The sequence below is a fragment of the Coregonus lavaretus genome (assembly GCF_964263955.1).
Source record: "Coregonus lavaretus genome assembly, chromosome: 13".
In the NCBI taxonomy this organism is placed as follows: domain Eukaryota; kingdom Metazoa; phylum Chordata; class Actinopteri; order Salmoniformes; family Salmonidae; genus Coregonus; species Coregonus lavaretus.
Window position 1 is genome coordinate 8,961,610 of NC_140000.1, and position 24,836 is coordinate 8,986,445.

At 43.1% G+C, this 24,836-nt stretch overlaps 3 protein-coding genes across 3 annotated transcripts in view; 2 read left to right on the forward strand and 1 right to left on the reverse strand.

Annotated features, from left to right (window-relative positions):
* The window catches only part of LOC311139341 (protein tweety homolog 1-like), a gene marked incomplete at its 5' end in the record, with an annotated part of 9,177 nt that extends 540 nt beyond the window's left edge, over nucleotides 1-8,637 (forward strand). The window contains 8 exons of the mRNA XM_084174214.1: nucleotides 1,944-2,019; nucleotides 2,161-2,216; nucleotides 2,510-2,602; nucleotides 2,722-2,814; nucleotides 2,908-3,047; nucleotides 3,925-4,092; nucleotides 6,396-6,474; nucleotides 7,379-8,637. Coding sequence (XP_084030340.1) covers nucleotides 1,944-2,019; nucleotides 2,161-2,216; nucleotides 2,510-2,602; nucleotides 2,722-2,814; nucleotides 2,908-3,047; nucleotides 3,925-4,092; nucleotides 6,396-6,474; nucleotides 7,379-7,462 — 789 coding nt within the window. The 3' untranslated portion in view covers nucleotides 7,463-8,637. The remainder of the gene's footprint in view (nucleotides 1-1,943; nucleotides 2,020-2,160; nucleotides 2,217-2,509; nucleotides 2,603-2,721; nucleotides 2,815-2,907; nucleotides 3,048-3,924; nucleotides 4,093-6,395; nucleotides 6,475-7,378) is intronic.
* Nucleotides 8,638-8,710: 73 nt separating this feature from the next.
* On the reverse strand, nucleotides 8,711-11,341 carry josd2 (Josephin domain containing 2). Its single transcript, XM_084176005.1, has 5 exons — nucleotides 11,108-11,341; nucleotides 10,736-10,864; nucleotides 10,360-10,485; nucleotides 9,873-10,067; nucleotides 8,711-9,445 (listed from the first exon to the last, which is right to left on the reverse strand). The coding sequence occupies exons 1-5, from the start codon at nucleotides 11,242-11,244 to the stop codon at nucleotides 9,334-9,336; spliced, it is 699 nt and encodes a 232-aa protein (XP_084032131.1). The 5' UTR covers nucleotides 11,245-11,341; the 3' UTR covers nucleotides 8,711-9,333.
* Nucleotides 11,342-14,570: 3,229 nt separating this feature from the next.
* ube2s (ubiquitin-conjugating enzyme E2S) lies at nucleotides 14,571-20,867 on the forward strand. The gene is made up of 4 exons (XM_084175095.1): nucleotides 14,571-15,059; nucleotides 16,460-16,607; nucleotides 18,680-18,870; nucleotides 19,052-20,867. The coding sequence occupies exons 1-4, from the start codon at nucleotides 15,057-15,059 to the stop codon at nucleotides 19,394-19,396; spliced, it is 687 nt and encodes a 228-aa protein (XP_084031221.1). The 5' UTR covers nucleotides 14,571-15,056; the 3' UTR covers nucleotides 19,397-20,867.
* Nucleotides 20,868-24,836: the final 3,969 nt, after the last annotated feature.

The window sequence follows — 24,836 nt, forward strand, 5'->3', positions numbered from 1 at the left end:
TCTCTCTGTGTGGGTCTGGGTCTCTCACTCCCTCTCCTGGTCAGCCTGCCCCTTGCTCTGTGTCTGTGTGCCTCGAGCTCTTTTCACATTATTTACCATTTAAGTCATTTAGCAGACACTCTTATCCTGGCAGGAGAGGTGAAAAAGGAAGGGATCGATGTAAATGGAAAGAGCAGAGAGAGAGAGGATGATAGTGCTAGAGAAGGGAGGAAACAGTTGAGAGAGGAGAAAAGCAGGATGAGAGCGGTAGAGGGAAAGAGTGAGATGGAAAGAGAAACGCAGAGTAGGTCTACACAGTATGGAGAGGGACAGTAGGTCTATACAGTATGGAGAGGGACAGTAGGTCTATACAGTATGGGAGAGAGACAGGTAGGTCTACACAGTATGGAGAGGGACAGTAGATCTATACAGTATGGAGAGGGACAGTAGGTCTATACAGTATGGAGAGGGACAGTAGGTCTACACAGTATGGAGAGAGACAGTAGGTCTATACAGTATGGAGAGGGACAGTAGGTCTATACAGTATGGAGAGAGACAGTAGGTCTAATACAGTATGGAGAGGGACAGTAGATCTATACAGTATGGAGAGGGACAGTAGGTCTATACAGTATGGGAGAGGGACAGTAGGTCTACACAGTATGGAGAGAGACAGTAGGTCTATACAGTATGGAGAGGGACAGTAGGTCTATACAGTATGGAGAGGGACAGTAGGTCTATACAGTATGGAGAGGGACAGTAGGTCTACACAGTATGGAGAGAGACAGTAGGTCTATACAGTATGGAGAGGGACAGTAGGTCTATACAGTATGGAGAGAGACAGTAGGTCTATACAGTATGGAGAGGGACAGTAGGTCTATACAGTATGGAGAGAGACAGTAGGTCTACACAGTATGGAGAGAGACAGTAGGTCTACACAGTATGGAGAGAGACAGTAGGTCTACACAGTATGGAGAGAGACAGTAGGTCTACACAGTATGGAGAGAGACAGTAGGTCTATACAGTATGGAGAGGGACAGTAGATCTATACAGTATGGAGAGAGACAGTAGGTCTATACAGTATGGAGAGGGACAGTAGGTCTATACAGTATGGAGAGGGACAGTAGGTCTATACAGTATGGAGAGGGACAGTAGGTCTACACAGTATGGAGAGGGACAGTAGGTCTATACAGTATGGAGAGAGACAGTAGGTCTATACAGTATGGAGAGGGACAGTAGGTCTATACAGTATGGAGAGGGACAGTAGGTCTATACAGTATGGAGAGGGACAGTAGGTCTATACAGTATGGAGAGAGACAGTAGGTCTATACAGTATGGAGAGGGACAGTAGGTATATACAGTATGGAGAGGGATAGTAGGTCTATACAGTATGGAGAGAGACAGTAGGTCTATACAGTATGGAGAGGGACAGTAGGTCTATACAGTATGGAGAGGGACAGTAGGTCTATACAGTATGGAGAGAGATAGTAGGTCTATACAGTATGGAGAGGGACAGTAGGTCTATACAGTATGGAGAGAGACAGTAGGTCTATACAGTATGGAGAGGGACAGTAGGTCTATACAGTATGGAGAGGGACAGTAGGTCTATACAGTATGGAGAGAGACAGTAGGTCTATACAGTATGGAGAGGGACAGTAGGTCTATACAGTATGGAGAGAGACAGTAGGTCTATACAGTATGGAGAGAGTCAGTAGGTCTATACAGCGTGGAGAGGGACAGTAGGTCTATACAGCATGTGTTTCACTCAGTAAATTAATGGAGCAGGCAGTGGGCCGAGTGCTGCAGTCAGATATCTAAGGAGGTCAGTGTGTCTCTGATAACTTTTCCCCTGTGATCTCTCCCTCCCTTTCTCTCCCCCTTCCCCTCACTACCGCTCTCTCTCTTTCTTTCTATATCCCCCTCTCTCTCTCTTCCCCCTCTACCTCTCTCTCTCTCTGCATCTCCAGGCTGTCAGTGACTTCTGTACAGATCCCAACAAGTTTGTGCTCAACTCCACCCACTTCAACTCTGGGACCAGCTCAGGTGCAGTAGTGCATCTCTCCACACTAACAAAGAGTCTCGGCTCATTTCATTCTTATAGCCTTTCATTTTGATGCTGAAATGCCCTGACACACTGTATTCATTGCTGATTGATGGTGTGCTGCTGTCCTCTGTCCTATCCAGACGTGTTGGATTATTACCTGACCTGCAGCAGACGTATGAACAGCCCATTCCAGCAGGTAGTAACTGTTCTCTGTAGATGCTGTGTCTCATGTAGTGGTGGTAGGGGGATCATGATTCCAATAACAAATGGACTCTTCTGAGTGCCCTGAAATTAGTGGGCTGGACCAATGTAAATATATGGGGGTTAGTATTATTTCTGGGCAACTCTATAATTCCAACCCTGGTGGCACTGATATAGGACAGTAAGTAAACTTGTATTATCTGATAGGTACTAATCAGGATGTTTACAGAATATACAGTGTTAGCATGATGATGCTAAGCAATATTTTCAATGACCTGTTGTATGCAGCTGCTGACCCAGTCACAGAGGGCCCTTTCCAGCATCCACACACACCTCTCCAGCCTGGACCGGAACGCTCTCCCACAGGTCCCCAAGGCAGAGGTACGTCACACTGGACCTGGGTGCAACCAATGACACAAAGTGGCTGCCAAATATATCAAAGCACAGTGATATGTTTATGAAACTGAGTGTGATATTATCCTTACCTATTGTCGTTGTAGAAGTCACTCAGGGAGGTTCAGCGGATTCTCAATGCCACAGAGGGCAACTTTCACCAGCTAGTGGCGCTACTCAACTGTCGAGGTCTCAACAAGGTAGGCCTAGTGTTTAACATGGGGTGTAATGATCTCTGGTGTGTTCTTGCTGTTTTCTCAAATCTTTTTGCTCTTTCTGTCTCTGTTTGTTAGGATTATATTGACTCTTTGAAAGGCCTGTGCTATGACGGGATGGAGGGATTGCTCTACCTCTCCCTCTACTCTTTCCTTTCGGCTCTGGCCTTCACTGCCATCCTCTGTTCCCTGCCCGGCGCCTGGAGAAGCTTCCCCAGGTGTGTGTTTGTGTGTGTGTGTGTCTGTGTGTCTGTGTGTGTGTGTGTGTGTGTGTCTGTGTGTGTGTGTGTGTGTCTGTGTGTCTGTGTGTGTGTCTGTGTGTCTGTGTGTGTGTCTGTGTGTGTGTGTGTCTGTGTGTGTCTGTGTGTGAGAGAGATAGAGAACGAGATATGTTATTGATGTCATAACGTTGTTGTTGATGTTGCTGACGTTTTCTACATCGTAGTTTAACATTTTCTCGGAACATGCTCAGCAGTAAGGTATGATTGTACTATATTGAGGTGCATCTCTAGGTGTGGTTTGACGTACTGGATGAATGTAGTGGTCCTCTGTAGCTCAGCTGGTAGAGCACGGCGCTTGTAACGCCAAGGTAGTGGGTTCGATCCCCGGGACCACCCATACACAAAAATGTATGCACGCACGACTGTAAGTCGCTTTGGATAAAAGCATCTGCTAAATGGCATATTATTATTATTATTATTATTATTATTAATGTGTAGTTCACTACTGTACCTCCAGGTCTGTCAGAGCTTCTGTCTGTCTGTAGTAAACAGCTTCCAGCTGTGTCACAGCCAGAAACATGAAGGGAAAAAAAGATTAAGGGATCAACAAGGGGATTATTTTTTTCTATTTGCGAATATTGATGTAAAATTAACAGGAGGTATGTATTCCAAAGGACATTGCTGAATGCACCATCACAAACCAATTCATTTAACATATTATTATTTTACCAAAAAGTTCACAGATGTTTTGGCTGTCTTCCACAAATGTACAGTGTGTTCCATATCAGTTGCATTGGATGTCACAGGTTCATAGAAAGTGTTACCAAAACACACAATTCTTGTTCTCCTCTCCCCTCTCTCCGACGGGCGACAGTGATTCCGAGGAGTATGAAGATTCGGACAGCGAGAGCGAGGACCCCTTCACTTCCCATCAGGCACGTAGACAGCCGGCCGCGGGGTCTCAGCGAGGGGCCTTGCCCCCCTTCTATAATTACCAGGGGGCCGGGTGGACTCCCCCCTTTTCTAGCGCGCCACCCCTCCCGTGAGTAACACAGACACACAGACACACAGACAGACAGACAGACAGACAGACAGAGTTGCCTCAGAGAGATCCCCCGGGAGTAAGATGAAGTTGCCCCTAGTCACTGATCTAAGGTCAGTTTTTTTACTGTAGTGGTTGAGGATGAAGACTTGGGGAGGGTAAGCTGATCCTAGATCTGTGCCTTGGTACAACTTCAACTCGAAGCTCCCAACTGAAGCCAACAAGATCATGATACTCATATAGGCCCAGTATAGAGTAGTGGAGCATGCATGAACACACAGACAGACCTACTGACTAAGTCTGCTCTGTTAATAGATAGGCACAAAACAGAGACACACACATATTTACTTCACCACACCCTGTAATGTTAGCGTACATGAACACACATGGAAACCGTTTGACATAGGGAATACATTGGATATAGTTCTACCTCACACCCACCCGTACATGTACAGTAATGGAGTCGTTAGAATCACTCTGCCTCCATATAGACACATAAGGATAGCTTCGTCAGGGGAAGGAAACACACGCAACGCAGACAGACACACAGACAGGTCTACTGTGGACTGCAGGGTAGGCAGAGTAACAGACACACAGACAGGTCTACTGTGGACTGCAGGGTAGGCAGAGAAACAGACACACATACAGGTCTACTGTGGACTGCAGGGTAGGCAGAGAAACAGACACACAGACAGGTCTACTGTGGACTGCAGGGTAGGCAGAGAAACAGACACACAGACAGGTCTACTGTGGACTGCAGGGTAAGCAGAGAAACAGACACACAGACAGGTCTACTGTGGACTGCAGGGTAGGCAGAGAAACAGACACACAGACAGGTCTACTGTGGACTGCAGGGTAAGCAGAGAAACAGACACACAGACAGGTCTACTGTGGACTGCAGGGTAGGCAAAGAAACAGACACACAGACAGGTCTACTGTGGACTGCAGGGTAGGCAGAGAAACAGACACACAGACAGGTCTACTGTGGACTGCAGGGTAGGCAGAGAAACAGACACACAGACAGGTCTACTGTGGACTGCAGGGTAGGCAGAGAAACAGACACACAGACAGGTCTACTGTGGACTGCAGGGTAGGCAGAGAAACAGACACAACTCCAGAAGTCTGTCTTTCTGTGTGTCTGTCTATCGGTCTGTCGAGCCTTCCAAGACAGACGTAGACCGGTCCGATCGATCACTCACAGATCTTGGCTGTTTTTCAAATGACACCCTATTCCCCATATAGTGCACTACTTTGGGCCAAGTATCCGAAAGTAGTGCACTATAAGGGGAATAGGGTCATTTGAGACACAGCCCTTAATACTGCGGCGATATGAGGCTCAGGTTGACCTAGGTAAAAACCCCATCACTCCCACCCACCATCCACACTGTGGTGTCCAAGTCTCATGTTATCAAGTCTCTCAATTTACTCTCACCTCTCTCTCTCTTTCTGTCTCTGTCTTTTATTATTTCTTTATCACTCCCTCTCTCTCGCTCTCTCTCTCTGTCTTTATCACTCCCTCTCTCACTGTCTTCCTCTCTCTTTCACTTTCTTTCTATACTTTGCAAGTCCAGTTAATGCCCTAAGAAGTGTACTTTCCTACCTTATGCCTTAGCATGTACAACATAACTAAATGCCAAGTCCAGTTGGTGTATACAGGCGCTGTAAACACTGTGATCATCAGTGTCCCTAGCCTAGATCTAATAGTAACAGTATCATGACCAAACTGCCCAGAGTAAAGTAACTCAGATTCCAGTCACCAAATAAACAATAAGAATGCAGTGGACTCCTGATAAATGCTCTGGTTTGGGGCTGTCTGGAAAGCATGCACTAAAGTGGAGCATGTGGATATCCAGAGCAATTAAAAATGAATGTATTTTGAATTGGGACTGGTGAAGTCTCAAGTTTTAAGTTACAATGCACTTACATGTTGCACACAAATGTGCACTTCATCATTGTACATGAGTTTGCATTTCCCAAAGTGCACTTATCAGGAGTGGACTGTGTCTATAATATCCTTGTCCCCCATGCTGAAACCACCAGCTATCCCGCTGCCTACGTAGACATAGTGCCCTAATAACACTAATGCCACCAGTTATAAGGAGGTCCGTTTCTACATCACCATTTCGCTAATCGCTCTTCCTCCCGTTCTCTCCTTACCCCACCTCGGTTCCCTCCTTTGGCCCACCTACCTCTTTTCGTCTCCCTCTCTCTCACTCATTCTCCACTCCTGCTCCCCTTCCTCCTCTTCTGCCTCCTCCTCCCAATTTTCCTTTTGTTTCCTCTCTCTTTCTGTCTCTATACAGGACTCCAAACGTTTCCTCCAATGGCAACCCTGGCTATGAGAGCCTACCCCTGACTGACAGGCAGTCCCCACCCCCCTCTGTGAGTTCCTTTGTATTCGTGACATCCTAATCTGTGGCATTTGTCATCACTATGCGTGTAAACCGTCCCTCGAGGTGTTATTTGCCTGTACGTTTGTCGTTAGTCGATAATAAACATTCTGGATCTAACTAACTGGTGGTGGTGGTGGTGGTAGCGGTGGTGGTGATGGTGGTGGTAGTGATGGTAGCGGTGGTGATGGTGGTGGTGTGGCTCCAAACTCACAGGACCCTGTAGACCAGGAGTGTAGGCATGGGTGGGCCTGGGTGGCGTAGGCCCATCCACATTTCTGCAGGCCCACCTACCAACTAAATTCTGTCTACGCACCTGCTGTAGGCTGGCATTCTATTTTTTTTATTCAACTAACCTAAAGTATGTGTACTATCTCTTGAATGGGAAAGCTCACTTTCTGCCCCTAACAACTGACTCCGTCGGTTGTCACCTCTCTGACTCTGGACATGCTAGAAAGGATGTAAATACAGTGCTTTCTGACCACAGATCTGAGACCTAACCCTTGACCATTACCCTACCTTTGTCCTTTCTAGCATTACCATCCCAGTCCTAACTTTACAACAGTCCCTGGTGCTTGAGGTAGAAGTAGCCTCCATCCACCTCTGATCTGGGATCAGATTACCTGACACCCATTGTCTTAACCATTTGGAGGTAGACAAAACTGACCCTGGATCAGTGGTTGTGGATAACTTCTACCTCCTCTACCCCTGTTGTTGGGGGCATAACGTGACCACGTGAGTGCTCATCTTCATACGTGAGATGATTTTGAAACAAAGATGAATAATGGAGATTTCTTGTTGTTTTCTTGTCTCCCTTCTCTCTGTACACCCTCCTCTGTGGATCTTCAATGGCGGCTCCCCCTTATCCAATCAAAACGCTGTTTCTGAAAGTACAGTACTCTCCCAGCATGCTGACTGGTTACGGGGGTAGTCAAACACACCCCAACTCTGCCCATTCAAGGAACCTGTATTCACGTTAACTTTTTTTAATGTTTAAAAAAGTATAGAATTTTTTTTGTTTTCTTATGAATGGACACTTTACTGAGATGAAGAAAAAATAACTAATCCCCAAAAACGGAGCTTTATATGTAAATTAAAGGTGCGTAACGTCAGTACCGTGGAGTATTATGATTAAAATCACAAACAAACAAGGTTGAATGGACTGCTGTAGAACCTCAGAGTAAGCTAATGTCAGATAGATACAGTAGGTAGCATGATTATGAAGAGGTCTGAACCAGGTTCACTCGGTCAAAGTCACCCCTTACAATCCCCTGTCTGTCCAGTGTCAACAGTTGCGCGGTGAGCCAGAATGGTATTGACGTTACTACATTGTAGTTCTATATTTTTTAAATGTATCACCACTTTATTTTCACGTTTTTATATCTATATATTGTTGTAGAGAAACACTGACACGTAGAAACAAGACACATTTTGGGGTGAATGAATATGCAGTCCCCTCACTTGGTATTCAACGTGCTATTTTTTAAAATTTACTTTTTATAGGTGAAAATTATGTATCTCCCTTGTATTACCTTCTGATACTATACTGTACATTTCACTGTTGATTTTATCTAAATCAGGGATGGGTAACTCAAGTCCTTGGGGGCTGGAGTGGTGATTTAACTAATTGCATTCTAAACTGAAGATCATGATTAGTCGATTATTGGAGTCAGGTGTGTTAGCTGGGGCTGGGGCAAAAGTGTGACACCAATCAAGTCCCTAAGGACTGGAGTTGCCCATCCCTAATCTAAATAATCATGAAACTTTGCTCTTAAAAATAACATTCAAGAGAGGGCTATAGTACCGCCTCTCTGTAGGTTGAATGGAGAACTACAACTCCCAGCCACGAGACCGTTAGAGAACTACAAATCCCATGCAATGACAGCAGGTACATAGCAATAAAACTCCTGCCACTGGTGCTGTAGTAGCCCTACTGTAAATAGCAATAACTATCTATATAGCAGTGGGTTTCTGAGGTCTCTATAGGATGTTATGTATATAAATATGGTATGTCAGAGATTTAATTGAACCCCGTCCTTGCCTACTGACCTTGTTAACCCTTGAATTGCGTTTGTAAGGTATAATCAATGCTCCTTTTGAATGGCATCCTTTTTCACTCCAGAGTCTAATATAAATAAAATAATAACAATGAATACATTTTGGCCTTACTTGTGTAAATCACTAAACTGTGAATGAACTGTACTGCTGAACCTCTGAAAGAATGTGTATGCACACTGAAAGACAACACGAAACACATTCTTATATATAAATAACACACATTTTCTTAATTTTTTTTTCATATCCTCAGAGTCTGTGTGTTTATAGTTTGAGCGCGTGTAACAGAAAGACAGTGCTCCCATTCACTTGGATATGCATAGTTAGATGGAGACGCAGACAGAACACAAGAACATAGAAGTATTATTTACACACAGTCGGTTGTCAACACGACATCCAGTACCTCCTCGGTGCATAGAATAACTAAAAGACAAACCAGTTCTAACTGGTCTACCTCGACAGTGCAGTGCATAGATGCGTAAGTAGGAAGAGAGAGAAGGAAAGAAGATATAGATGCAGCTGTAGTGTAGCAATCCAAACAACGGCCAGTAAACTGTTACAAACAAGCCATTTGGGACAGAAATCCCTCGTCATCTTAAATTCTCTTTGGAACTTCGTGTGTGTGTGTGTGTGTGTCCACACTCCTCAGCGACCAGTAATGCATTTCCTGAAAGATGTCCTTTTTGTTAAGCGTCTCTTGTTTTCCTAAATGTTATTTGTTTTTCCAGAGTAGAGCAGGAGTTTGAGTCCCATGCTGAATGAATGAATGAATGAATGAATGCCCAGGCCAGAGGAATCACTTCCTGAGGTCATCAGAGTTCAGCCAGGTTCCGTACTCCTCCACATCCCTCCTCACAACCAGGAGCATCTCTGCCACGTCCGGAGACAGCTGTTCACTGAGAAATGTACTGAGAGAGAGAAGAGCAGTGGGGTGAGGGAGAGAGAGAGTGGGGTGAGGGAGAGAGAGAGGGGGGTGAGGGAGAGAGAGAGAGACTGGTTTACAAGAGTGCAAAGTACAAACTGTGACAAAGACACTGTGGTAAGACCCATGTGACCACTCATCCAACAGGATGAGATCCAATGAGACCGAGCTCTAACAGACTAGTAGTCTACCACAGTCAAATTCTGTGGGCTGCGTTCCTGACAGGATTACTCTATGTAAAAAATTTACAGAGGGACATTTCTGTTTGTAAACAACATGCATGACAAGTTGAGCATTTGCATATTTTTGCATTTATCACTATCGGCTGTAAAGTTGGAGATACTGTGTCTTTGATTAGGAGTTATTCAATACATGTCTGCATTTGTGCATAGTCCCCTCCCTCCCTCCCTCACCGGAGATCTGCTTCGTTCCCAATGCAGACAGGACTCTTTAGTTTGGAGTCGAGGTTGTAGTAGTGTCCATTAACCTGGCGCACTGCAAGCCAGTGCCGCCGCCTGACGGGGAGGGACACAATTCCGAGAGAGACACGTGACGGAACGTTCAGGATGAACCCCTGGACCTTGTCAACACAGAGACTCTGTACTGATCTGAGGGAGGAAGGGAGAAATAGAAAAAGAGAAGGAGATTTTGGTTTAAAATCAACAGAGCCACAGTGGTGGAGAAGGGGGGGCACAGGAACAGTGATAAAACTAGGGCAAGATCTGTGGCGAAGTTTCCTTATCAGTATATTTTCTTTGGTCAATAAAACTGTAGCTCTTCGTGACCTGTAGCAGTACTTGGTTTGATTTGAATTCATTCTACAGGTGTATTTCATTGCCAATCATTTATTCTCCTACCAAATCTGTCTGGCCCTGGTGCTGAGGTATTGAAGTGTCTGACCTGCGTTTGTCCCACCATACTGCAGCCAACCCTCTGCTCTGTAGGGCAGCCATGATGACGTTGACGTCATAGTTCCCTGTGCCCAGCATCGAGCGGTGAGGGTTCACCACACATTGTGGAGCTAGCCTGGGGAGGAAGGGGTAAGAGGGGAACACGTGGTAAAAACAGATTCACATACTCTTGGAACTCATGGAGAATGTGTGGTGAGGTGCTCTTTGGATCACAGGCTTATATCAGTACTTGATGATTTACATGCAGAGATTGCATATTGAAGAGACTGTGTTGTTATCATTGACACAAAGAACCCTGTTTAGCCAAAGCAACCGCCCCCTACAGATGACATTACACACACATCGCCTGACCCAAGTGACCTCACCGCTTGCAGATGTCATCTGCCGCCTCCTTTGTGAACACTTGCTCCTGCAGCACGTTGTTCAGAGCATGAATAGCGCACAACTCCAGTCGCTGCTTCTCATGGAATACCTCTCCTTCGCTCATAATAACCCTGTTGGACAAAATACACAAAACATTCGCATATTGACTGCAGCTGTTCAATACATTGTTGAATAACGTATATGAACTTTCAACAAAACAACAGTGAAAAGGGCATGAATGAAACACTTTCCAGGGAGTAAAACAATAGCTATCTCCACTGTAATATTCTAGAAAAAACACGTGCATTCGAAGTCCAATATAATACTTCTTCATTTCATTCATATATTAGCTAGCTAGCTAAATCAGTCGTTACCGTATTGGAAGTTGTCCGCAGTGTAATGGCCAAATAAAGTGGTGTATCAATGTCAGTAATAGCTCTTTCAGTGCTCTTATTCCGTGACAAACAAAATAATAAAATGTACCTAGTGTACACGTAAATCTATTATACATAAACTTGCTGATTGTGCGATTTTACGCTCACAAGAACATGCTGGTTAATTCTCTACTAAGAATGAGAAACCGGAAGCTTGCTTGATTGTTGTTGTTCAGCTGTCACGCCCCGTAAATTGGAGCGAGCGTTGTTTTCGTCCCCGCTGAACTGCGCTGCAACGCGCATCAGGCTATCCAATCAGTGATTAGTGCGCGCTGAAAGCGAGGAACTATGCGCGGTGACAGCAAAGATGGCGCGTCTGGAAAAGCCCATAGACTTAGATAGACATCGCATCATTGTATCTGTCCCATCATGGCGTCTGTGAGAGCAGGGGCAGCGCGATCTCCATTTTGAAGTAGTCCATTTTCTATGAGTTGGTAAACAAACTGAAAGTGTGCATACCACTGAGGTATAATAAGAACTGAAGACTGCATCTAAGATGTCCGCCCGTTGTTTTCAAGGTAATCTACTCACTTTCGCATACGCCTATTCATTTCATGGACCGTCTATATCCGTGTTGCATCCGGTTTATACGGACCAACATCACATGCGCAGTAGCACTCAGTGCACACAGGGAGCAGCGCAAGCAGCGACGATGTCATCACGTCATCCAAAAACAGAGCAGACATTGGATGAATATAACATTTAAATATCTTCTGCTGTGAGTGATTGAAAAAAATCAGCCTCAGCGACAGTTATTTTAATAATTAATTGGATGTTTTGTGCACAAAGGTGATGACTAAGTGTCTTATTAGGAATTTTCAAATCTGACTTCTCTATGTGGCAATGTATGGAAATTGTCTTTCTGGGCCTGGCGTCAGTTAAAACTGCAGTACCGAAGCAAAACTGTAGGAGCAGTCGAAACCATGCTTCAAGTCCGGAACCATGGCCTCTTGGTTCATACTGCCACCTGGAGTGCGTTGTTTGAACAGGTATAAAGCTTGGCGATTTACTGCCACCTGCAGTTATGGAAGTATAATGAATTGGCTGATCCCTCCTGGTGACCTGGTTGGAATTATGTGATCCTTCCTTAACCCATAGGAAGTCCCACCCAGTAACTACTTCAAAATGGTGAAAGTGCTCAATGGCGCTGCCCATTCTAAAATATACTTTTAGGCACTAGAGTCCTCTATCTATTTCTATGGGAAAAAACACAAACATCTTGTCCAAATGAGCATTACAAGTTAGTGCCTTAGTATAAACTGTTTAACTGTGAATAAAAATGATTTAATTACTTTATTGTATTTCATTGTATTTGTACAACATCGTAATTAGCAGCCATAAAAATCACATTTGACAAAAATTATTAATCGAAAAACATTTTTTGATTACTCCCTGTATCAGGGAAAATCTCTGTACAGTTTTCCTACAAATAATTCGAAGAGAACATCCAGAACCAGAATCCGAAAATAAGAACACGCAGACAATGTAGTGATGAGGCGCACTCTAGTGGTCAATAGAAATGCTGCAGGAAAAAGTATCAGTGAGGGTTGGGGGCCAAAACTTTCCCTTCCAAAATGATGGATACAAGGAATAATTTAAATGTAATCTTATTTGGAATGTAACTTTTCAAATCTCAGGGTGTATCAAGGTATCTTGAGGATGGCATTAATAATCACTCATCAACATTAATTTACTTTTAAATAACAGGCAGTTTTCTGTCTCTGGCACATGGTAGGCACTTCCCCTCTCTGGCCTTTTTGGCCATAGTTCTCCGGATGGTTGGTCAGGGCCAGGGGCTTTCAAATTCAGTCTGAGCTCATGTCCCCACAGTCACACACGGATGTCAGTAGACTGGGGTTGGCAGGCTGTGTTGTTTGCTGTTTGTTTGTACGGGAGCAACAGTTACATTAGTTTTGCTGTGAGCTGTAAAAGTTTCCTCCCTGCAAGTAATACATGTGATAAGAGTCTTACAGGTACAGATATTTAACCCCTTATTATAATGCTGGATGCCAGTGCTTGATGGTTTGGTACCTAAACCATGAGCAAATAAATGTTTTACCTTATGCAAAAAGGGGTTACGTACCCAGATTTTATTGTGCTGCTCACCAAAGTCATGAAGAGTGAAATGGTGATTTGTGGAAGATCATTAAAAATAATGTGGACAGGTTTGAGAAATAGCTACATTTGTTGTAAATGCTTTGGAATGGATGGTGTTATGTGTGAACATTAGAATTAAGACCATATTGTTACACAAAGTTTATATTCTGGCAATTCCCAAGCATATCTAACATTTTGACTAATAGTTCATGCTTCTGATAGCACTGAACGTTCTAAATTCTCTCTGATTTGTTGCATTCTAGCCTGGTTTCCATCTCTGTGTCTCTGTTCAGCTATTACATTCCAATCCTTGCCAAAGCAAATGACAGGAGTGGCAAGGAGTTGAATGTTAGCTAAAAAGACTGGTACCCAGACTAGTTGTATTCTATTAAAATCAAATCAAATTTGATTCGTCACATGCTTCGTAGACAACAGGTGTAGACTAACAGTGAAATGCTTGGTTACGGGTCCTTTTCCAAAAATACAGAGTTAAAGATCAAATAAAAAAATACGAATAAAATATAAATAGTGACACGAGGAATACATATGCAGTGAATAACGAGGGAGTACCAGTACCAAGTCGATGTGCAGGGGTACGAGGTAATTGAGGTAGCTATGTATTGTACATATAGGTGGGCGTAAAGTGAATAGGCAACAGGATAGATAATAGACAGTAGCAGCAGCATATGTGGTGAGTATGAAAGTGCGTGTGTGGCGTCAGTATGCATGCGCGTGTGTGTGTATGTGTGTTGGGGTGTCAGTGTAAGTATATGTGAGTGTGCATAGAGTCAGTGCAAGATAGTTAGTGCAAAAAAGGGTAAATGCAGGTAGTCCGGGTTGCCATTTGATTAGCTATTTAGCAGTGTTGTTTAGAAGTCTTATGGTTCGGGGGTAGAAGCTGTTCAGAGTCTTGTTGGTTCCAGACTTGGTGCATTGATTTGATTTGATTGGTACCGCTTGCGGCAGCAGAGGGAACACTCTTTGACAATTTTTTGGGCCCTCCTCTGACACCGCCGTCTATAGAGATATATTGTATGGTAGGATTCGGTTCACTGGGGTTAGGTTAAATTGAAGTTTAAAAAAAGTTTATATCGTGTGCGGCTGTCTGTCAAGATGAAGGCCACCCTCTGGGTGGGTATGAGTTTTTCAAACGCACCTATGGCTTGGAAGCATTTTTGACATTCTCGGCTTTGGATGGCTGGTGGAAATGCCAAGTATGATGACGACAGAGCACCTACGATATGTGATTGGTCATGTCGGTTACGTTGTTTGTACACGTGTTGTATGGCTAAAATGCCGATTGGTCAAGACAACACAATTTCATTTGGGAGATCGTAGTTTTGTTCCGTGTCAACGAAAATAGTAGCTAGCTAGCTACTCTAGCACTTGGCCACCGCATAACTTTAGCTAAAAACACTTTATTCCAGTAGCTCGCGTCCCTTCACTGCATACGTTATTTACCCCCAACAAGCAGGCTGTTTTTAGCAAAATAACGAACTGGAGTTTACTTGCTATAAGTGTATCGGAACTTTTGAGGAGAAGCATTTCAGCTAGCAAGCTGCAGCTGGATAACGCGTTAGCATAACTTGATCGCTTGCTTGGCCAGTCGAGATCTAAATAGTCGTTAATAACTGCATCTATTCACTAATTTGAGGTGTCGTGGACCACTTTCTCGTCAATCAAACATAAGCTGCAAACATTTATTAGTTGCTAGCTACCGTTATTATTTCGACGAGGATCACTGAGAGCTAGCTAGCCCCAGTCACCTGAATACTATTATTTTTCTGAAGACATGGTAAGTCATATTTGTTTACAAACACTTTCATAAATGGATACAATCATTGGTTATTTAGCTAACTAACCTAGCAAGTCAATTGTTTGCCAGCTGTTTAGCTAACGTTAACTAACTAGTTAGCTAGCTAACTACAGTAACGTTACTTAGCCGAGACCTAACTTAGCTAACTGGTGAAGTTGGGTAACTAACGTTAGTTGGTTGTTTGCTTGCTAACGTTAACTAGCTAGAGTTAGCTTATATAACGTTAGCTACGATTGTCTTTTGCAGGGTAGTTCAGACAGTTGACACTTCTCCCGAACACATTTGAAATGGCAAACTGACCAACATAACTAACTGATTAACTTCTTCACGATTGTCAGCAAAGTAACTAACTATCATAACGTTAGCATACCCCAAAGTTGGCGTATGTAACTAGCTATGCAAGTTAGCTAGCTAACGTTAGTTAGCCAACCGATGATGATTTGGTTTGCTAGCTAGCTACCTAACGTTACGTTACGTTAGCTAGCTATATATCATACTTCCGTTCTTATATTTTTAGCTAAATTGAGTTGTAATAAGAACTACATTAATCTGTCACACGATTGGGCGATTTAATGGTACAGTAGATATTTGACTTGACAATGATGTGAGTTAGTCAGTAATTTTAGCCAGCAATGCTACCGTTAGCTAGCTTTCGGCTGTTAATTAGCTAGGTAGCTACAACCTAGCTTTATTTGACAAAGAAATAATGGCTAACTTGATGTCCGTTTTGTATGGCTAGAAAATGCTAATAAAATATCCTAACTTTGACAGGTTTGTACATTTCTCAATGAATAAACGGCCAGACATTGGTTGAAATCGCAGTTGTCAGTTGTGTGACAGATAGCTTATCCACTGCACTCATGATGATATTATCGTGAATCACTACCTGGCCTGTAGCCGACTCAACTCCACGATTTACGATAGTTGTGCAGCGGCTGGTGTGGGCAGACTGGAGCTCCTGGGTCACATACAATTACGTTTTTTAAAATAAAAAACTACTCATTTCAGCATCCTAAGAATAGCCCGCAATTACGTAGAAAAATGTCGTGTGTAATTGTGGGCTATTCTTTGGGTGCTGAAATCAGTAGTTTTTTATTAAAATTGATTTTATGTGACTAAGGAGCTGCACTCTGCCCACACTAGTCGCCGCTCGGCTACCCGGCTTATCAGACAGTAGCTAGCTACATTGATTCTGAGCCATCCTTTTTGGTGACAGCTTTACTGAAATATTCCCTCTACCGAGATGTTCTTGTTATTAATGTGTTTGGGATGTGTAGGTGCCATTTCCATAGTATTTACCATATTTGCACCTTTCTGTTGGTAGTAGGACAGAATAGTAATGTCTGTTTCTCTCTCTCCCCCCCACCCCTCACTTCTAGAACTCCAATGTAGAGAACTTGCCGCCCCAGGTTCTGCGTCTGGTGTACAAAGAGGTGTCTGCACTAGCTGCAGATCCCCCTGAGGGCATCAAGATCTACCCCAGCGAAGAAGACATCACAGAACTCCATACAGCCATCGAGGGACCAGGTAACTCATACCTCTGTGTCATGGGAAATGTTTTGTCTGCCTAGGGAAGTTGTAGTGTAGAACATGCTTAACCAAAGGCACTTGCCCATCGGGCAAGTACAGGTAATGTTTTACTTGCCCAAAGGTCATGGTCACTTGCCCAAAAAACAAAAATGGTCTGTTACACGCACAAATTGTTAAAATTTCAAGTACTTTTCATTTTAACATTGTTTGAAACAACCGAGTGTGCTCACTCGCTTGAAAAACAAGTAAAAAGCGGAAATAGTACTGTTTGTCCATTTTGAGACGCTGTAGCCAGTCCTCAAAATAGTCAGAATTAATCTAAGATAACTCTGTCATTAATTTTGATGTTTTTGCCAAGGAGATCTTAGTCACACAATTTTACATCTAACTTAAGATGTTTGGTGCAGTATTTCTCAATGAAAATGTTAAAATGAAAACGAGTCGTCTCTCGTTGAATGACAACAGAATTTACTGAAGAATCCCTACTGTTGGCCAATCACTAACAAAAAAAGTCACAAAATATTGTCTTAATATATGTACAAACTTTTCCGAGCTGTTTCGGCTGGGAAGCATGCAGACGCCTTTACTCTGACAGACTTCTGATGAAAAGGGTTAAAGTTATAAGTATGAAGTAATGATCACAGATGTAAAATACTCCATAGAGGCATGAAATTTAAGAGGGTCTCCGGTACTTTTGTGTACTTTTTAGCCAGTAGTTCTGAAAGTAGCGCTCAGCAGCCAAAAGTGGTACTTCGAAATTGCATACTGTCACGTGCAGATATGTGCACCATGTCATATCTCTCTCTCGCTCTGCTGTGTGTATCTTGTTGCTAGCTGTCACTCAAATGGCGAGGAGCTGAAGCTCATTGGCTGAAACTAATTGCTAGGGGCTGGCCCACGTGGGGTAAAATGTAGGGTAAATGGTGCAGCACAGCTTCCAGAAAAGTCGCTTTCAAACTAGAGATTTCGTGGCTAATTCAGGTTAGACATTGGCTAACTAGCACACAACTAGAGACAGTTGGCACAATAGACAACTAAATCGAATGTTTAGGCCTATCTTCACTGGCTAAACTGGAAAACACTTAGGCCTACTTGAGTTGCAAGGTAATTTGTTAAATGAAGGACTGCAAGCGCCATTTGAGCCCTGACTTTTGCTACTGAAACAGGTGCATCTTTCTCATCAATATCACTGCATGTTTAGCCTACTCCTGTTTTAACAGGGTGTAATTTGCTTATTATTGGGAGTTGAGACATTCAGTTGACACTATTAGAAAGCTAAAATTCTTCCATTTTTAACTATTTGATAACTGCATTTGGTGACTGTTTTTCTTTTGCCCTGTTCTTGATTTGTGAGTGTAAACTTGGCGGTCAGGCTTTTGGTAAACATGGCGGTCAGGCTTTTGTTAAACATGGCGGTCAGGCTTTTGTTAAACATGAAACAAAGTAGACTAATGAATATGCTGTTTGCCTTCATCAAAACAATGTTTTTGTTGCATATTTCCATCTGTAACCTATTCTAAATGACACACTAGCAATTCGCAAAATAGACTAGATGCATTTATTTTTCCAAAACTGCAGCTCGTAGTTGGAACACATATTTCCCTACTTTAATCAACCAGTCCATTTTGAATATGTGATAAATCTGTCGTGCTTTGGCGAGGAATGTAGCTTGTCTACGGTTTTGTTTGTGTATGCTATCAGTTTGATCCATTTTTATAGGCAGTAAGTTCTATAGTTCTAATGGGAGCTTGGGTGCCCAATGCGTTTGTGTGGCGGGAGCGGTCGGATCTAAATTGAGTGAGACACATAACGGAGGTAAAAGAGAATGTAGGGAGAACTGTGTGATCACTTGGCTTGATTTATTTTTTGTTGCGAGTCGCTTATGCACATGAACAAATGGAACACTAGAGTTGACTTGAAGGAACGCTACTCTTCAGGACAAAATTTCACATGTCCGTTCGGCCAGCCACAAAGCAGATTCCACCTTCCCCACTGTTCAGTTTACCTGCCCTGGGCAACTGTTAATGTCAACCCCTGCTTGACGTGGTTTATTTATTGTGCTTCAATAGAAGGAACCCCGTTTGCCGGGGGTGTTTTCCGAATGCGCCTGGTCTTGGGGAAGGACTTCCCTGCTGCACCTCCGAAGGGCTACTTCCTAACCAAGATCTTCCACCCAAATGTGGGCCACAAGGGAGAGATCTGTGTCAACGTCCTGAAGAGGGACTGGAGGGCAGAGCTGGGACTCAGACATGTATTACTGGTAAGAGACATTTAAACATCTCTATTGGTGGTTCTTAATAATCCAAAATAGCAATGGGTGAAAGAAAATATTGTATCTAGTGCATTTTATATTAACATTTTGTATAGTCATCTCTGCTTGGTTCAAGGAAAACCTTGAAATATACCCTGATGACTCACTGGTGTTCTCTCTCTCCCTTCAGACTATCAAGTGCCTTATGATCCATCCCAACCCTGAGTCGGCTCTCAACGAGGAGGCGGGGCGTCTGCTCCTAGAGGACTATACAGAGTATGCGTCCCGTGCTCGCCTCCTCACTGAGATCCATGCCATGGGGGGGCACGGAGGGACGTCGGGGGTGCCTCAGGACCCCGCCGATGGCCCCCAGCCCAAAAAACACGCAGGGGACCCTACCAAGAGGGCGATTGGGCCAGGGGTTGCCCCTTCTGCAGCTCTGGGTAACGGAGCCAATGGAAGCAGTAGTAGCAGCAATAGTAATGTTGTAGGGAAGAAGAAAACGGATAAAAAGCGAGCGTTGAGGCGACTCTAATGCTGCTAGGAGACTTCTCAGTGTGTGTGTGTGTGTGTGTGTGTGTGTGTGTGTGTGTGTGTATATATAAATATTGAAGTGAGCAGACTGCTTTTTTGTTCCACTCTCCCTGACTCTTTCTATCCCCCTGACTCAGTACTGTCCCTTTTGTACTCATTGCATCTTGTATCCCTGTTCATTCCTTATTGCCATATATTCTCCTCCCAATCTCCTGTGGATAAATCCATTTGCATTCAATCACTTTTTGACTGCACCCCATTTTGATTTTAATGAAACCTTCCATTCATATTTGCCCATTGTAGAAGTGCTCAGAAAGTGACTTTTTTGACCTGAATGCCAAAACATGCAAGAGATACGTGCTCATATTTGACTCCTTTTGCATACCCGCACCATACAATGACATCCATGTCTTCATCACTGGAAAAGATAATCGGTTGAGATTTGATAAAATTTTAAAGCTTACAAACAGGGTTGTCGGACTACTTAATAATTTATTGGGGGGAAAAAATGTTTTGTAATAAGTATTTTTTATTTTAAAAAAATATTCAAAAAATGTGACATGGATGTCTCATGGTAAGGTGGGGTATGCAAAATGTTTTGGCATTCAGGTCCAAAAAGTCACCTTCTGACTACTTTTTCCATGGGCCAACATGTATGGAAAGTTTTGTTTAAAACAAAAGGGATGTTGTCAAAAAGTGATTGATTCAAATGGATTTACCGCTGTGTGTTAGTAAGGAACCATGGAGAGAACTATCATGATCTAAGAAAGGTTTTATTGTGTTTCACACACAGCACTAGTGATTGTGTGTGTATGTCATGCAGTAGCAAACAGTAGCAACCCTGCTCAAGATTGTTTTGGCTTCAGTCTGACTCATCTCCCCTATCTGAAATTATGCTTCTTTCTGTTCAGTGTTCACTAAACAAAATGTGTTAGATATTTTGCAGGAACAGAAAATGCCTCTTTCTATCCCCAAATTGCCCCCCCCCCCCCCCTTCTTGGCATGGCTCCTGATGCTGAAATGGTACTGTGTACTGCCCAGCTAGCCTCGTGTTGGGAAACTGTGCTAAGATGTTTTGTCATGTCTGAGTTTAGTTACCTTATACGAAATCAGGTTGTCGTGCTTGAATAGCAGGAAGGGAGTAAGGGTGGAGGACTTATTAGAAGATTATTCTACTTTTTTGGTTCATAGTGTAACAAAACATGATGATGGTCATTCATTGGGTGGTCAAATGAGGAAGCAACAATGAGCAGTTTTCCTAGAAAATGTTTGTCTAGTAGTGATTGAAATGAGAGGGACACGAAGGGAGCAACATTTGGTCTGATTATTACTTTTAAAAATGTATTTCACCCCTTTTTTTGTACACGTTTCTCCCCCTGTATGACTTCTGTTTCTACGTTTTTACAAAACTGTCATTGTTTTGTTTGTTCTTTCATTGTCCAGTATTTGCAAGAGTGGTTTTAAAGTGACATGCCTATATTCAGACGTCTTGGTGCGTGTATGGAGAAGTAGATTATTGGCCATACAGGAGTAGGTTAGGGTGCAGGATTGTGCATATCATGGATTATTCATTATATCCCATATATAATTATGGATCTTTTTTTTAATGGTCATAGCTGCACATCTGGTCTTTAGTACTAATTTGCTAAATATTTTGATTTGTATGGATCAAATACCTGCTCCGGTCATATGCACTATCCAGCGCCTATCCTGTTCCCATATGGGCCATATTTGGAAAAACAATGTATTTCTCAACAGGGAAGCCTCAACAGATTTGGTAAAAAGGAACTCCCCACTCGATGCGCTCATCTGGCTGCGTTTCCTGGGCATGGTTTCTCCCTCAGTTCTAAATGCATGTTGGCGCCTACATTTCCCAGGGAAACACTCAACTGTTGTCTTTTACTTAGGTGGGAAAAGGTGCCTGGGAAACAGTCATTGTGCGAAACTTAACGGGTGGGTATTTTTGTGTCCATTTTAAGTTATTTAAATTAATAAATGAGAATTATTTGGGGAAAAAAGTGAAAAATGAATCATTTAGTTCGTTCTTCAGTGTGTTGGTAAGATATGGAATATGTTATTGTGGGAATAGCATTGCTCTGTGTGGTACAACAACAAAAAAAGTAGTATAATGACAGGGAAGTGAGAAATTAGATTTTTAGAGTGCAAAGGTAGGCTGTCTATCTGGGGCATATTAATAGTATGAACATGATTTATGTCCTCTTCATCTGCAAAGGTCTGAGAACATAGGATGGGTGAAAAAGCAACAAGGGAGACAAGTCGAGGGAGGGAGCCTCTTTACACTGTTGAGCTCCACCGATGTTGTCATGAATTCCATGCACACCTGTGTAGTCTAGTGGAATGTGCCCCCAGCCAGCAGGCTGTCATTTGACGTACATAATGAAGGGCTCCTTCCTCTGGCCTGACTGCAGTAAGCAGCATGCAAAGAAACCAGCCACCCACCTGGGTGGAAATAGCTGCCTGACATCCTGGTAATTACCATCAGACCCTCAGACACCTGGGGTTTGGGTTTGATGTGACACTATGAAACCCCCCGTTTAGAAATGTTTTTCACCTTCTAGTCACCCGCTCAGTGGAGAGGTTGATACGGAGTGGCTGCGGATCCAATTTTTCTGCCCCCCTCGTTCCAACAGCTAAAGGTCCCGAAGCTTCTGCGCATTTGCGGAATTATCTACACAAAGTCTCGGCTCTACTCATAAAGAACAGGCTACTCTGGCGAATGGTGCTCGTTTAGATAAAGTTAGATCAAAGCTGAAACAATGTCTGCAAAGACACAATTATAGTATTCTACATAATCATATATAATAGCATAATGTTACTGTAAGACAAACACCACCTAATTTCTTATGAGATTATGGTTGCATTTTTCTCCAACTCAACAGCGCGCCACTAGGTAAAATATGTGCTTTTAGTTTTAACTAAGCACAGCTAGGTTATGCTACAGTTTAACACAAATTCGCTCACTGTACATAAAACACTGTAGGCTACTTCGAAACAACACTAACTCAAGAAGATCTAAAAATGCATGTCCCCATGAAACCGATAAAATGGTTGGTATGCAGGTACTGCATGGACGTTTCACTGGTAATACTTTAATTATAAATCCCGATTGACAGTAGAAATGTGAAGGGAGGTTCTCTACGAGTAGATCAGAGACTGTAAAGTACAGAATCCTGCACATGTGCAGAAGCTTCGGGGCCTTTAACTGTCGGGAAGAGGGGTCCAAAAAAGTATTATTCACAGCCTCTGCCTAGAAAATGGGTGTGTTCGGGTGGTAAGCCTAACGAAGCCGACTGTAGACGAAAGTCCTCGGGTGAAGTCTGGGGAGGTGCGACTGCCGAAAGTCGGACACTAGTGGTTTTCCAACAGCAAGGCTCAGATCAACATGGCAGTGTCAACATAGCTGCTGTTGTTTACAAAAGTTTTTCTGAATAAATGTCGAAATAAACTTTTCTATATCACACACTCACAAACTGAAAACATAATGTGTGTACATTTAATTGCTTAAAAAGTTTCAAATATCACTTTCATGTGTAAACCCTGTAGCTTTCGAATCGTGGCAAATTGGTCATGTCTTTGGCCACGTTCGCGTGGGTCATACAAGAACATACTAATAGTGACTCCCACAATGCAGGTGATGGCTGCATGGTGCAGTTGGTGAGAAGCAACTACAGCGACTTGAAGGCGACTTCATCAAAAACTGCATGACCTTTGATCACATAATTTTTGCATGGTTCATGCAGTCAACATGTAGGCACAAGGCAGACCATTTGTATAACCATAATGCAACACACTTTAAAAGGCAGTGACTAACGATGGTCACGATTTGACAAAAGTGATCCACTTGAACGTGCCCAACTTTACAAAAATCATGTGATCAAAGGTCATGAAGTTTTGACTGCAGTCGACAGTAAGTTTCTGCAGATGCTCTTAACCAATTTCATCCTGCAGCCATCACCTGCATTGTGGGAGGCTCTATTGTAGGGTGTTTTTATATGACCCACAGGAACGTAACCAAATACATGCCTGAAACAGGAACCAATTTTGCCGAAATTAATGTGGATATGTACAAATTAATTGATATCTTACCAATTGATTGTATAATCTACACACATATATTTTCAGTTTGTGCGTGTGTGATATGGGGGTTGGAGATGTGTTTATTTCGACATTATATATAACAACTTTTCTAAACAATGGGAACACTGCCATGTTACACTGAGCCTTGCTGTAGGAAAACCACATCAGTGTACACTTTTGGCTGTCGCAGATGCACCTCCCCCAATTTCACTCCTCAACCTTCGTCTACAGTCTGTTGCTTTCGCCTTACAACTCAAACGAGCCAAATATCTGACCCTGCTGTATCAGTGGTTGGGAACAATTTCTGTCTACATTTTACGTTTTTTTTTTTTTTTTTTTTTTTTAAACATTTTTGTCATTTAGCAGTGAATACATATTATTATATATATTTTTTTATACTGGCCCCCCATGGGAATCGAACCCACAACCCTGGCGTTGCAAACGCCATGCTCTATCAACTGAGCTACATCCCTGCCGGCCATTCCCTCCCCTACCCTGGACGACGCTGGGCCAATTGTGCGCCGCCCATGAGTCTCCCGGTCGCGGCCGGCTGCGACAGAGCTTGGATTCGAACCAGGATCTCTAGTGGCACAGTTAGCACTGCGATGCAGTGCCTTAGACCACTGCGCCACTCTCCCCCTTGCTGGCTTCTGTCACCCCATTTTACCCACAACCTAATGCTGTTCTCTCTTTCGGGGTTTTTCACAGCATGGGCTTATTCATTTGGGGAAACGTTTCAGGCCGCTCATAGAGGTATAGAACAGACATATGTCATACAGGGCTATTATTGTTTTCTCTTATTATCTGCGAGGTTTAACAATAAGCCCCATGCTTTACTGTTTGCTGAGAGGCTACAAGAGAAAGTACTGTAATCTGGGAGTATGGTGTGCTTTGTCAAAAATAAATTAACATAGTCATTATTATATGAAATCTAATGAAACACTCACAAAAAAAGACCTTCGTTATGTGTTATGTTCACTACATCGAATTAGGGATGTCAAACTTCTCTCACTTCTCTGAAGACATCAGCGTCTTATCACATTTAGAAATTCTAGGCCTAGTGGTCATGGATTCACTCATGCGCATCAGTGTTCTTCTGGTTTTGGATTGCGCCAGTCCTCTCCCCCACCCCGTTTTCATCCCTTTCATAATTGCCACCAACATAATCACACAGTTGCTGTGGCAACCGTTGGTGCACCTCTCTCTCTCTTTCTCTTTCTCTCTCTCTTGCTCTCTCTCTTGCTCTCTTTTAATACCCACATACACAAAAATGATAGTGAGAGAATGTATCAAGGCAGAAAATATCAAAGGCCCCCATTTTGATGTATTTTTGCACATTTATC